Source organism: Stegostoma tigrinum, chromosome 33 (assembly GCF_030684315.1).
Source record: "Stegostoma tigrinum isolate sSteTig4 chromosome 33, sSteTig4.hap1, whole genome shotgun sequence".
Lineage (NCBI taxonomy): Eukaryota > Metazoa > Chordata > Chondrichthyes > Orectolobiformes > Stegostomatidae > Stegostoma > Stegostoma tigrinum.
This window is the reverse complement of record NC_081386.1, coordinates 31627435-31642762: the sequence shown is the minus strand read 5'-3', so window position 1 is coordinate 31642762 and position 15328 is coordinate 31627435. Positions and strand designations below refer to the sequence as shown.

The 15328-nt window shown below is 42.4% G+C and overlaps 1 protein-coding gene across 4 annotated transcripts in view; it reads right to left on the bottom strand.

The window, feature by feature from the left end:
- The window catches only part of kif23 (kinesin family member 23), a 53214-nt gene extending 38402 nt beyond the window's left edge, over positions 1 to 14812 (bottom strand). For all 4 annotated transcript variants that reach the window (XM_048563143.2, XM_048563146.2, XM_048563144.2 and 1 more), the window contains exons 1-5: positions 14704 to 14812; positions 3318 to 3381; positions 2803 to 2931; positions 2602 to 2707; positions 2037 to 2173 (exon numbers count right to left, since the gene is read on the bottom strand). In XM_048563143.2, coding sequence (XP_048419100.1) covers positions 2037 to 2173; positions 2602 to 2707; positions 2803 to 2931; positions 3318 to 3381; positions 14704 to 14714 — 447 coding nt within the window. In that variant the 5' untranslated portion in view covers positions 14715 to 14812. The remainder of the gene's footprint in view (positions 1 to 2036; positions 2174 to 2601; positions 2708 to 2802; positions 2932 to 3317; positions 3382 to 14703) is intronic.
- Positions 14813 to 15328: the final 516 nt, after the last annotated feature.

The window sequence follows — 15328 nt, the reverse complement described above, 5'->3', positions numbered from 1 at the left end:
GTCAACACGGTAAGGAAGAAAGTGCCAGGACTTTGACTCAGCAATGGTGAAGCAACAGTGACTATATCCCAAGCCAGGATGGTGTGTGCCTTGAAGAGGAACCTGCAAGTGGCAGTACTCCCATGTACTTGCTGCCCTAGACCTTCTAGTTAGTATCGTGATTCTGAAAAGTGCTGTCATGCATGCATGATGCAGACTGTCATGTAGGTGGTACACACTGATCTGAACGTGTCGCTTGTGAAGGGAGTAAAAGTTTAAGATGTTATACAATACACCAAACAAGGAGTTTTTCCCTGAATGGTGTCAGGTTTGGGGTATTATCAGAGCTGCATTCATCTAGGAAAGGAACGTATTCAATCACATTCCTGACTCTTGCCTTGTAGATCATGGACAGACTTTGGGGAGGTCAATCAATCAACAATCCCTCGCAGACAAGGATGACTCTTCCACTCTCAAGGAGAGTCTGCAGATGTCTGCACAGACTGACACAGCTACCACAGGCTCTATTACACTTGGTGCAGTTGGTGGTCACAGGAAGAGGTGGTTGGGGCATTGGTATGGCAGTGCGCTCCCTTTGCTGTTGATCACCTGGCTTCCATTTTTTTCCCCTCCAAAAGGGGAGTTTCAAGATGCTTAATGCCTTCCCAGATGGTCACTTTGGATGGTCCAGGGCCAGTGATTTCCAGGTGTCTGTGGGAATGTTGCACTTTGCCATTGAGGCCTTGATGGTATCGCTGAAATGCTTCCTCTCCCCGCCCGGGAGTAGAGCACCTGCTTGGGCAGTCTCCTGTCAGTCATGCCGACAACATGTCCAGAGCATTGCATTGGATCGAAGGTGGTCAATGTCTCAATGCTGGGAAAGTTGGCCTGGTCGAAGACACTGGTGTTGGCGCATCTTTCTTCACAATGGATTCACAAGACCTTGCACGGACAGCATTGGTGGTACTGGTCTAGTACCTTGGGGTGTCTGCTGTAGGCAGTCCACGTCTAACAGCCATACAGGAAGGCAAGGACCACCACAGGCTTGTGATGCCGCATCTGATGTTCTTGTTCTCAAAGACCCCTTTCTTCAGGTGGTCAAAAGCAACGCTGGATCTCTTCATCTTTGGCCAACAGGACACTTCCGAGGTATTGGAACTGGTCAATGTTCTTCAAGGTCTCTCCAGGGAATATGGTCATCTTGGGTTTGCTCCACAATACTAGGCCAAGTTGATGGTCGAAGTTCATCTTGCAGATGCTCAGGGAGAGGTCCACGCTCACATATGCCTCCATAAAGCTACTGATGAAGGTCTGAAGTACATTCTCTGAGATTTCCCTTTGGAGCAGTAGGAGGCAAGTTACAGACGACATAGCTTGCAGTCTCTGATCTGGGTCTTGAGACCACCATATTTAGAGTTGTTGGTGTTTTAGATTTAGCACTGATTTGTCAATATTGAATTTCAGGACAGAATTTTCAGTCTAATCATGTTCATATCTAGCTCCGTATCTAACAGATACATCGGTTCTAACCTCACTTTCATTTTCAATCCCCACCTGACAAAAATATTTTTCAAGATGTATATGTCTAAATCAATGACCGTTTATTCATTTCATACACATTTCACTTAAGAACTTCCTACCCTTTTTATGCACTTTTTTTTATTGTAAGTCTGAAATAAACTTTTGCAAACTCTAAATTACTCGTAGGCATTAGTGGAGTTCACCAAATAGCCTTCAAACAGCCATAGTAGTCAATTGTTCACAATTAAGACAAACTATTAGAAGTGGAAAGTTCATGCTACAAATTATCATTTTGTACTGAAGCAAAGTTGACTTCCAGCTAATACCAAGTGACTGGAATTTCAATCCCAAAATTAAGACGTTTTCAATTAGAAGGGAACCACTTAAAAACAAAATCAAAAACCTACCAAAAGCAAAACAGATCATTAAAACAGGGACTTCACTTGTAAGATGGTCTCACAACTAACTTTTGAGTTAATAAGCAAATTAAAAGTTTAATAAGAATGATGTTATGAACCATCTTAATTGATACTTACAAATCGCTTTGCTTGAAATGGTCCAATACTACAAAAGATCATGTCCAAACAACGAGGCAGAAGGCCTCCGTCTCCAGGAGATCCAGTCATTGTGTGCGTTTTCCCACTTCCAGTAACACCATAAGTAAACAGCAAACCTGACAGACAGCAGACATCCATTTCAGGTACAGCAACACTCTTGCTTCCTTGCCCAAATACAGTTACACTGGACAAGTAATTACCCCACATTAATGGTATCAGTAATAAACTTACGATGTTAGCTATTTGTTGCTATTGTACAGCAAGGCTGTAAAATGTCATGAAACTAAATAAAGATAAAACCAAATAAAGTCACAACAGGCATGTCCTCATGTACACTTTTCATTGAATTCTAATGGTTTGAACTCTGGTTCGTTAGCATCAGATAGATCATGTTAGGTACTGAGTTAAATCACTGAGAGGTTTAGAAATACTGAATCAGATATAACATTGGAGTAATTCTTAATACAAATGACAAAGACATTTTTTGTTCAAGTTTGAAAGCATCCTTCTTTGTTTTACATTGCCTAATTAAGTTTTAGAATACCATTTTTGCCATGAATCAGATCTTCCACAAGGGGTCGTGCGACAACATTGAATAGTTCCTTCTGGGTTGTAAAGGCTCCAAACACTTCTTTAAAAGAGTACTGCATCTAAAAATCCCAAATTAGTGAATTAAACATCACACCGTAATATTACCAATTAAAAAAAAGGACTATTGTCAAAAAAAAGTCTCATGTCAGGTTACCTCTTTGAATTCACCATTCCTGTTAACTTTAATCCCATCAGGAGGATGGAGCTGTATTGTAGTATTACTGATAAGTTCAACACAACATTCAGTATCTTCCGAGGTCAGTGGTCTGACCCGACAATAAACCTGATAAAATCATCAATGCTTAGGATCAGTCATTTTAAACAAAGTTGTCAAAACAAACTCAAAATCAAGTGACTTAAAAAAATGGAATCATGAAATGTGACCCCAAAATAATTGTAGCAATTCAGAATTCCATTTAATGATAAGTATCATCATTCACAGCAAGCTAGCAGGCCTTGAAATGCCACAAAGGATGAAAAATGTGTTGAATGAAATGGAGACTTGTGAAATTGGCTAACACATTACAACGTTAGTTTTCAGTTAATTTCTTAAACTCTTAGCAGCTCTGGTAGCATTAATTTCCAATTACATTAAATGAACAATGACTTAGATAGACACATCAAACATTACAATAAGTAAAATACAAAAAAGGCTTTGTTGGCACTTACACCGACTGGGTCTTTGAGGTTGTTTGATGGTTTCTTTACTGGTCTTCGGGGAGTCTGGAACCTCCTGTACGTATTAGAAAATGAATTGGAATTGAAGTCAAATTAAGGAGTTGACTACAAATTATTTTATATCAAGGCTAACTAAGTTGAAATACTGATTGCATCAGGGTGGTGCACTTAAGAATCCCTAATCAAAAATTAACGTAGGTTGTCGGACACCAGTGTTGGGAAGGTAGTGCCTTTAGGCAGCTGGATCTGTGACTGAACAATCCACCCCAAGATCTCAGTTGGAGTGAGCAGAGGATGTGAGGCTAGAAAAGATCTCGTTGAGAAAAGACAAAAACTTTCCCATTTTCTTCTGGTCGGGCAGCCACATATGCAGGATTACCATCTTCACAAAGAGAGAAGACACTAAAGTTTTGCAATTTGAAATGTCAGACAGGCATTCATAATTAATCCAGGAGAGAATGATTGTCTGGAAAGAACAGCAAATACATGATGTGAACCATCAAGACTCTAGAGTTGTTACTGAACTGGAGGGTAATGGACCAAATTGACATTGCTATCCTCAGCCAGACCCACCTTTCTGGGAGGGCCAGCTGAAGGAACACACATTTTCTACTAGGTAGGAGAAACTGACAATGACACTCACATCCATGGAATTTATCTTTGCCGTATAGATTGGATCTTGAATGCATATTCAGATCTGCCCAACTATATAAGTGAAAGGCTCTTGACCCTAGACTTCCAACACAACAAGATAACTTCTAATGTCTCTGGCATATTAGTGTCCTGTTCCTTAACCTCTTCATCTGAGTTAAGGACATGTTCTACCATGCCCTTAATGAAGTCCTGATAGCATCTGAACAAAAGACGAGATCTTCCTTCTAGGGGATGAAGGACTCCTCAATCAGGAATCCACAGTGACAGCTGACACTCTATGTTATCCCCAAGAATGCTGTGGCAGTGTACGTTGATGGATCTCCATTCATGGGTGAGCTGGAGAAAGCAATTAATAAGTTGAAAATCAAAGCCTGCAGCCCTGATGGTATTCTAGCTAAGGTCTTCAAAGCTGCTGAGGTTTTGCTCACCAAGATGTGAATGTGCTAATCTTTCATAATTAGAAAGAAAACAATTTCAAAAGTGAGACAATTGTAACGACAAGAGAGATAACTCATGCTAAGAAAACTATCAACGTATCTCTTTCTTGTCAAAATGAAAGGAAGATCTTAACAACAGTCCTGAATCACCATTTCCTGTGGCTGAGAAAATTCTCCCAAGAGACTCTGAGGCAGTTGACCTTCCAGAGGAACTGTTGAGAAGGTGTTTGCTGCCAGGCAAACCCATGAAAAATGCCAGGAATTTTCCATTTTATTAATCAGACAGATCCAAATATTTGTCAAAGTTTACTGAAACATTCTGTAGATTGTTCTATAGGGTTTCAGATAGCCAAGAAATTTCATCACAATCCTTTGTTCATTTGATAACTAATTTGCAAGCTACCTTCAATCTTTTCAATTTTGAATACAAGAGATGCAGCGTAACCTTGAATGCTGCCAAAACAAAACTCCATATCATCTAGACCTGATCAAAACACACATTCCACATCCCATCTGTTGAAGGGAAGACTCTGGAACATTTTGATTATTTCCCATTCTTTGACAGTCACCTCTCTAATTATGCCATTATTAATGAGCAGATTCAACACCAGATCAGGTGCACCCACTCTTCTTTCTTCTACTACCGTAGTTGAGTATGAGATAAAGATCTCTGAAAGTCATAAAACATCCTGATGTACAGGGTAGTTGTCATCAGCACAGTCTTGTCATTGATATACAGTTGCTGCAGTACAAGAAATGCTGCCTGAAATGCATCCACCATATTCTTGAATTCAACGGGAAGATTGTCAGACAAAAGCTATAGTTCTTTGTGAAGCCAACTTAATAAGCATTCAGGCAAAACTCCGGCAAAACCAATTGCAATGGACTGGGCTTGCATCTGAATGGCCAAAAAGTACAACACCCCACAATTCTTTTTTGAAAGTACTGCATTGTAACATTGACATTAATGATGGAGAGGAATTACCAAATCTTTCAAAATGGCAACAATTGTCCACTAAGCAACAACATAATTTCAGTCCAAGAGACTTAAAATAGTGAGGCAGAGAAGGACAGAAAAGAAAGCAAATCCTGCCTTCCAGACCTCACTATCTTCTTGGACGTCCTGTCCCATGCATCAAAAATAACACAGACAAGAATTAGCTAGAGCAGTCACATGAAAACTGATGGCAGAAACTTGCAATCCTGAGGGGACATCATCCTCAAATCAAGAGACAGCCATTTGTATTATACATCATTTCCATAAGGCACAAGAATAGAAGTAGGCCATTCAGCCTATTGTGTCTGCCCCACCATTCAACAGAATGCGGCTGATCTGATAATTCTCAATTTCACTTTCTTGCCTTTTCCTCATAACCCTTGATTCCCTTACTGAAAATCTTTCTACTTCAACCTTAAATATGCTTACTGACCCAGCCTAGATAGCTCGCTGTGTTTACAAAATTGCACAGATTCACTATTCTCAAAAAAAATGTCCTCCTCATCTCTGTTCAAACTGGCGACCCTTATTGAGATGATGCCCTCTTGACCTAGACACTCCCACAAGTTGAAATAATCTCAGGATCAAGGTTTTACAATGCAGGAGGCCATTCAGCCCATCATCCCTACACAGGCTCATTAAACAAGCATCATTACTGGTGCAAATGCCTTGTGTTTCACCATACTCTTGAACATTATTTTATCTAAATAATCAGTCAATGCTCTCTTACGTGCAATTGAGCCTGCCTCCACCACACTTCCAGATACTAACTACTCATTGAGTGAAAAAAAAATCCTTTCTCACTTCACTCTTGCTTCTTTTGCCGATCACTTTCAAAGTCTGCCCTCTTGTTAGTGCTCCTTTTACAAGTGGAAAGCTTTTCTTCATCTATTGTATCCAGTGTCCCCGCATGACTTTGTAAACCTCTATTCAATCTCCTCTTAGTCATCTTCTCTCCGAGGAGAACAATCCCAAGTTCTTCAAATCTATCCTCATAACTGAAGCTCCTTACAACTGGAACCATTCTCGTGAAAGCTTCTGCACTCTCATTCTCCGAATATGGCACCCAGAAATGTAGTTGGTTCTGCTGTGACATAATAGTTGCATTCCTGTACAACATCACATTGAAGAAACAACAAACTATGGGAAGAGTGGGGTGAGGAGCAGACCACCAAAAAAAACCAAACACTCAAAAGCCTAACTCAAAGGACAGCAGAATTTGAATAAATGTTTAATTCATACCTAATAATGAAATGAAAGTAAAATTTAAAAACAACTTTACCTGGAAAAGTGTCAAGGTGACTTCACGGGAGAGGCTTGTACCTCTCACAGAAAGCACTTCATGACAAAACCCGCAAAATAATCACGTGTTGCCGGTGCAACAACTCTTTTGGCACTAACATTGTACAGTTCATGGGCTTTTGCTGTGAATATGATCATGTGATGTCAATGCATACCCTTCTGCGCACTGATGGAATTGCATTATAGCCAACACAAGTTTGCATTTTATTAACGGCATTGTCCTATTCATGAATCACGTTACACCCAATTCACGTTGACAGAACATGCATTATAGCAGAACCGACTTATACAGTTCTCCAGCTGAGGTTTAACAAACGTCTTATACACGTTCAACATCACTTTCTTGCATCACCTCTCCACATCTACTTTGCCAAGCCCCTTAAGAATCTTTGTTTCAATCAGCTCTTCTCTCAACAATTTCAATCTCAACTTGTATACCCTGCCATCAGCAAACATATCTTGAAGCCTCTATTTGTTCTAAATTCCGATGAGTACAGGCCCATTCTACTCAGCCCCTCCTCAAAATACAGCCCTTTCATACCCTGGATCAGCATCACAAACCTTTTCTGGACTGCCTCTAAATCTTTCCTTGAACAGGGGCCCAAAACTGTTCACAGGTGGGTCTAACGAATGCCTTGTATGGTTTCAAAAATTCCCTATTTTAATACCCCATTCATAGAGATATACAACATGGAAATAGACCCTTTAGTCCAATGCGTCCATGCCGACCAGGTAGCCTATATAACCTAGTCCCATTTGCTAGTATCTGGCCCATATCCCTCTAAACCCTTCCTATTCATTTACCCATCCAGATGTTTTTTTTTAAATGTTGTAATTGTATCACCCTTCACTTTCTCTGGCAGCTGATTCCATATATTACATGACCCTCTGTGCGAAAAGGTTGCCCCTTAGGTCTATTTTGTATTTTTCCCATCTCACCTTAAACCTATGTCCTCTAGTTTTGGGCTACTCAACCCTTGAGAAAAGAACTTGTCTATTTAACCTTACCATGCCCATGATTTTATAAACCTTTAAGGCCACCCTTCAGCCTCTGACACTCCAGGGAAAATGGCCCCCTTAGAAATGAAGACCAACATTCCATTTGCTATCCCCACGACCAATTGAACTTTGTGATTTATGGAAAAATACCCCCAAATTCTTGTGAGCATAGTTTTCTGCAGTCTATTTATATAATTTAATATTTAACTCCTGTATTCTTCTTATCAAAGTGACAACCTCACATTTTCCTACTTTTCATTCCATATGCCATTTTTTTGTCCACTTGTTTTTGTATATACTTCTGCAATCTGTCATCCTCAGTGTTTGCCTTCCTGCCTATTTTTGTGCCATTCGCAAACTTGGCTGGGCACTTTCCCTTTCCACAAAGTTATTAATATAAAGTGGCAAATAATTGAGGCACTAGCATTCTGAAAATAGCCCCCATATCTCTGTCTTCTACTAGTTAGCCAATCCTCTATTCATGCTCATGTATTGCCTCCAACGTAAAAGGATCTTACCTTAAGGACCACACATTAGGCTACCTTATCAAATATCTTCTGAAAATCCAAATATATTACATCCAATGCTTCCCTCTTATCTAACCTGTTTGTTACACCTTCAATGAATTCTATATTTTTATTATTTAACCTATATTTCTAATCTACTTGTTCAGAGATGTTTATACACATCTGGGGCAGGTGGGACTTAAACCTTGGCCTCCTGGACCAGGGGTAGGGGCATCATAATTGCACCGCTAGAGGCACCAAATTCTAATAAATATATCAAATTAATATGAGAGGAATAAGAGGATGACTACGGTAGGAATAGGACCAGTCAAAGACAGAAGTGGGAAGTTGTGTGTGGACCCTGTGGAGATTGGAGAGGTGCTAAATGATTATTTCTCATCTGTTTTCACTGAGGAACAGGAGAATATAGAGGAGGAGATGACTGAGTTACAGGCTACTAGAATTGAAAGGATAAAGGTTAGTAAGGAGGAGGTGTTATCAAGTCTAGAAGGTGTGAAGGTAGATAAATCCCCTAGGCCAGATGGGATTTTTCTGAGGATTGTCTGGGAAGCTAGGGAGGTGGTGGTGGAGCCTTTGGCCTTGATCTTTCTGTCCTCATTGTCTACAGATTTAGTACCAGAGGACTGGAGGATTGCAAATGTTGTGCCCTTGTTCAAGAAGGGCAGTAGGGATGACCCAGGTAATTATAGACCTGTGAGCCTTACATCGGTTGTAGGAAAAATTTTGGAAAGGATTATAAGAGACAGGATTTATAATCATCTAGCAAACAACAATTTGATTGGAGATAATCAGCACGGATTCGTCAAGGGCAGGTCATGTCTCACAAACCTCTGAGTTTTTTGAGAAGGTGACCAAGCATGTGGTTGAGGGTAGGGCAGTTGATGTGGTGTACATGGACTTCAGTAAAGCCTTTGATAAGGTTCCACATGGTAGGCTATTGGAGAAAATACGGAGGCACGGGATTAAGGGAGATTTAGCAGTTTGGATTAGAAACTGGCTTTCGGTAAGAAGGCAATGAGTGGTGATTGACGGAAAATATTCAGCTTGGAGTCCGGTCACTAGTGGTGTGCCTCAAGGATCTGTTTTGGGGCCACTGCTGTTTGTCATTTTTATAAATGACTCGGATGCAGGCATTGGTGGATGGGTCAATAAGTTTGCAGATGACACTAAAGTCAGTGGAGCGGTAGACAGTGTGGAAGAATGTTGCAGGGAGACTTGGATAAACTGCAGAATTGGGCTGAAAGGTGGCAAATGGATTTTAATACGGATAAATGTGAGGGTCTTTAATGAGACTTACAAAGGCTTTCGGTAGTTGCATTCTTTGCAGAGATTTGATTAATAATTTGTGCCCAACCAAGTTGAACGCTTTCGCTAGATCAACAAAGACAACTGCGAGGTCCTTACGATTGTGTTTTGCTCCCTTGATGATATTTTCGAGGATAACAATGTTCTCATTGCATCCGGGAGTGGCTGCTAGAAACCCTTTTTGCCTGGGGTTTATTTCGACTGTTTCACTCAGGTGTTTTGCCACTATTTTCGTGAACAGCCGGAGCAGCATTGGACCAATGGTTATTGGTCGCCAGTTATCAATGTTTTTCAAGCGTTCCTTATCCTCGCACTTAGGAATCAGGACCGTTCGACTCTTTTTTAGTGAATCGGGGATTGTGCTTGACTTCACTTTGGGAGGAGTAATAGGAAGGCAGAATACCGGGTAAATGGAAAGATTCTTGGCAGTGTAGATGTGCAGAGGGATCTTGGTGTCCATGTACAGAGATCCCTGAAAGTTGCCACCCAGGTTGATAGTGCTGTTAAGAAGGCTTACAGTGTATTGGGTTTAATTGGTAGAGGGATTGAGTTCCGGAGCCATGATGTCATGATGCAATTGTACAAAACGCTAGTGCAGCCTAATTTGGAATAGTGCATGCAGTTCTGGTCGCCACATTACAGGAAAGATCTGGAAGCATTGGAAAAGGTGCAGAGGAGATTTATCAGGATGTTGCCTGGTCTGGAGCGCAGGGCCTATGAAGAAAGGCTGACGGACTTGGGTCTGTTCTCATTGGAGAGAAGAAGGCTAAGAGGGAATTTAATAGAGACATACATGATCAGAGGATTAGATAGGGTGGACAGTGAGAATCTTTTTCCGAGGATGATGATTTCAGCTTGTACAACGGGGCATAGCTACAAATTGAGGGGTGATGGATTTAAGACAGATGTCGGAGGCAGGTTCTTTACTCAGAGTGGTAAGGGCGTGGAACGCCCTGCCTGCCAATGTAATTAACTCACCCACATTAGGGGCATTTAAACAGTCCTCGGATAAGCATATGGATAATGATGGGATAGTGTAGGGGGAGGGGCTTAGATTAGTTCACAGGTCGGCGCAACATTGAGGGCCGAAGGTCCTGTTCTGTGCTGTATTGTTCTATGTTCTATTAAACAATCTCCCCTTCAGGAAGCTATGTGGACTCAATTATATTATGTATTTCTAAATGGTCTACTATTACATTCTTCATAACAGACTCTACCATTTTCTTAACAACATTTTACAAAAGTGAACATTTAAAAGTAGGATCAAGTTATGGTTAGGCAAAATACAAACAATTTCATGCATTGTAAGGATTAGTGAGCTACCCAAATAAAACATTTATATGCTGGAGGTTGAACAAAATTCAACAACATTGAAGAATTTCAATTATTTGTCTCCGAAGAAGATTCTATAAAGGAAGCATTTATTGCAAGGCAGATAAATAGACTCAGATGACGCATTGAATCATCAGGCCAGGTTCTTTCTAGCATGCTCCTAACATTATCAAAAATCATATGGCATAATATGCACCAGCCTTCAATTCAAATTCAGCAACACTCATAACATACAGCTATAGAGGTTTCAATGGCATATTGTTCCTAGATGTTTGCTTGTAGAGGCACCACATAGTTATGGAAATAAATTTCACATCCTTCAGCAGCTTAAAAGAAATCAGCATGAGTTTGTAATTGACTTTAGACAACAAGCCCATCTATTCAATTTCAGACCCCAGTTTTCAGACTTTTAATAACACATCAACACACCTGATTCCATATTCTACTGAACATATCTCAATATCAAGGGCTGTGTTAGTCTTCATGCAGAAAATAGGGCAAGTGTGTTACAGCCTTAATTTTCACTTTGTACTTATTTCAAGTGGCAATTCTCCCCCCAGTTTGCACTAGTTGAGTGGGCTTCTTTCAAAAAATTCACTAATTTTCCTAAAGAAATATTTTGAGGGGAAGTAAACAGAGAAATGAGGAAAAGCTTGTCACGGAAATAAAATTCTGTGAAACCTAAAGAAAGCCCAATTTTTAGCAATATTCATCAACGCCCCGAATTGTTCACACAGCTGAATCCACCATTTTTTCTATGGCAGGGTTTCCAAAGCAACAAACTTGTCTAACAAGTCACATTCACAAATTCACTGTTGGTAATGACAGAGTCCAGCAATCTGAAATACCACTGTGCACAAGAGTGGGAAATACCTCAGAGCACGAAAAGCTCTTTCTCCAGAGCAAAAGAGCGAGATCATTGTTCTCAGGGCTCCAGTGACAAAGCAACACTATTGAATGAATCCCAGGCCAGCCTTAACGCTAATATCATAGTACTGCCACAGAAGTCAGTGGAGTGCAGCAACAGCATCATTTAGTAAAGAGGATATTTGGAACACAACATTAAGTTGCAAAACAATTAGAGGCACAGTTCAAAGAGGCAGTGTCAACTTTTGTTGTTATTTCTGGCTTAATTAGAAGCATTCACTTCTGAATCATAAGGCTCCAGGTTCACAATCCTACTTCCAGGACTTGAGTATAAAAATCCTGCCTGATACTCTGGTGCAGCTCTCACTGCTAGAGGTGAGAGATAATGGGAACTGCAGATGCTGGAGAATTCCAAGATAATAAAATGTGAGGCTGGATGAACACAGCAGGCCAAGCAGCATCTCAGGAGCACAAAAGCTGACGTTTCGGGCCTAGACCCTTCATCAGAGAGGGGGATGGGGTGAGGGAACTGGAATAAATAGGGGGAGAGGGGGAGGCGGACCGAAGATGGAGAGTAAAGAAGATAGGTGGAGAGAGTATAGGTGGGGAGGTAGGGAGGGGATAGGTCAGTCCAGGGAAGACGGACAGGTCAAGGAGGTGGGATGAGGTTAGTAGGTAGATGGGGGTGCGGCTTGGGGTGGGAGGAAGGGATGGGTGAGAGGAAGAACCGGTTAGGGAGGCAGAGACAGGTTGGACTGGTTTTGGGATGCGGGGCGGGGCAGGAGAGAGGGAGAGAGAGAGATGGGCTGGTTGTGTGGTGCAGTGGGGGGAGGGGACGAACTGGGCTGGTTTAGGGATGCAGTAGGGGAAGGGGAGATTTTGAAACTGGTGAAGTCCACATTGATACCATTAGGCTGCAGGGTTCCCAGGCGGAATATGAGTTGCTGTTCATGCAACCTTCGGGTGGCATCATTGTGGCACTGCAGGAGGCCCATGATGGACATGTCATCTAGAGAATGGGAGGGGGGAGTGGAAATGGTTTGCGACTGGAGGTGCAGTTGTTTGTTGCGAACTGAGCGGAGGTGTTCTGCAAAGCGGTCCCCAAGCCTCCGCTTGGTTTCCCCAATGTAGAGGATGCCGCACCGGGTACAGTGGATGCAGTATACCACATTGGCAGATGTGCAGGTGAACCTCTGCTTAATGTGGAATGTCATCTTGGGGCCTGGGATAGGGGTGAGGGAGGAGGCGTGGGGGCAAGTGTAGCATTTCCTGCGGTTGCAGGGGAAGGTGCCGGGTGTGGTGGGGTTGGAGGGCAGTGTGGAGCGAACAAGGGAGTCACGGAGAGAGTGGTCTCTCCGGAAAGCAGACCGGGGTGGGGATGGAAAAATGTCTTGGGTGGTGGGGTCGGATTGTAAATGGCGGAAGTGTCGGAGGATGATGCGTTGTATCCAGAGGTTGGTAGGGTGGTGTGTGAGAACGAGGGGGATTCTCTTTGGGCGGTTGTGGCGGGGGCAGGGTGTGAGGGATGTTTTGCGGGAAATACGGGAGACGCGGTCAAGGGCGTTCTCGATCACTGTGGGGGGAAAGTTGCGGTCCTTAAAGAACTTGGACATCTGGGATGTGCGGGAGTGGAATGTCTTATCGTGGGAGCAGATGCGGCGGAGGCGGAGGAATTGGGAATAGGGGATGGAATTTTTGCAGGAGGGTGGGTGGGAGGAGGTGTATTCTAGGTAGCTGTGGGAGTCGGTGGGCTGCTAGAGGTGCCCTTTTTTTGCACAAGAATAGATCAACTCCTCTTAGGCATACAGTGCTGCCAACAAAAGCCAATTTACTAGAAATAAGGTAACACATCAATAAGTCTGACCTATCACAGGACTCTAGCATTCTTTGCAAGACCATTGATTGCGTGGAGCTCAATTTAACATTTAGACCTACTGTCTTAAAATCTGATGAAAACATAGACTGTCTCATTTCACCTCTAGTTATCATGCCAGCTACCTTAGGTGGGCCAGGAAAAGTTTCTCATTATTTAATCTTTCAAAACATTTCAAACTGTGCTTTCCCTGGTACTTTTCATGTAAGCCTAACATCTTACCTAAAACAAGGCACCCAGAATGAAAAATATTCCAGTTGCTTTTAGACCCATTATTTCATACTTTGAATTTTATAATCTAAGGCTTGGAAATCCCTGCCTTAACCTCATTCTCTCCCCACATTAAAACATTCTTTGCTTAAAGCTACCTGTGATCAAGTGGACATCCAAACTCAATTCCTTGGAGGTTGTTAAAGCACAGTTTTGTCCAGTTAACATTTCTGTGAATCATCTTGGAATGACACTACATGCAAAATACGGCACAAATGCAAGTTACTATATCAGAACTAGTCCAGATTTTCCATGCTTTTAAAACAAAAGGAACCTGCAGGGTTTTTTTTTGTCAGCAGGGTGTGTGTGGAAGTGAAACACTCAGCTACGATTCAAAACAGAGGACACCAGGATGACACACACTGACGAACCTCGGGACAGATGAACACATTAAGAAGCTGCTAATATAAATGCAGGCTGTTGTTGCAGCTCAGAGATCCCAATTGTGACCATAGTCACAAATAAAAGCAATCCTTTAAAACAAGTAGAATTTTAAAAATATTTACCGAGTAGGTAAAAATATTTTTAAAAATCAGTAGAATAAAAATTGAAACATTACACATCAACAGTAAGAACGAGGTTAAGATGGTACAATTTGAAAACAAAAATCAATTAAAAGTCACATTTTTCATGATTTTTTTTTGCTTGGAAGTGGTCACCCCGGGGGCGAAATAAAATAGTTTCAAACTTTAAAGGAGCCATTCATGGAGACTGACAAAAGAAGAATAAAGTTGAAGAACGCGAGAGCTGGTTAGAAGTGCGTGATCTAAAATCAATCGATCGAGAGGAGTTTAACCTGACAATCTATACTCACGTTGTTTTCATCGTTAGTTTTTAATTATAACAGACAGCGGGGCAATACTCCTCCCGCAGCCGCTCCAGCTACAGCTCTGCCTCCGCGCCGACACCAACCGCCGTCAATTCAAATCCCGCGCCTTTCCCATTGGCCCGGGCTCTCCCCACCTCCCATTGGACAGGCTCCATCCTCCTGTCAATCAGGCCGCGGGTCCGGTGCGCACGCGCACTTGTTCCCTTCCCGTACATGGTCTGCCCAAGGGGAGGGGCCAGCCAAGCCCATGCGCATCGCTGCGAGGGGAACTCAGCGGACTTCATCGGCATGGCGGAATTTGCGCATGCGCGCCGCCACGGCTTGCAAGCCGAGGGAGCGAGCGAATGCGCACCGCAGCCGAGTGGGGACAGTTGAAGTTGGGGATGAAGGGTCTGGGCCCGAAACGACAGCTTTTGTGCTCCTGAGATGCTGCTGGGCCTGCTGTGTTCATCCAGCTGCACACTTTGTTATCTGGGGACAGTTGAAGCATGCGCACCGCTTTTGCGAGGGGAAGCTGGCGCATGCGTATTGCCACAGCGGAAAGCTGGCGCGTGCGTATTCCTAGCTGTCAATGTCACTAGTGTCAAGGTTTATCATTAACCTAGAGCTT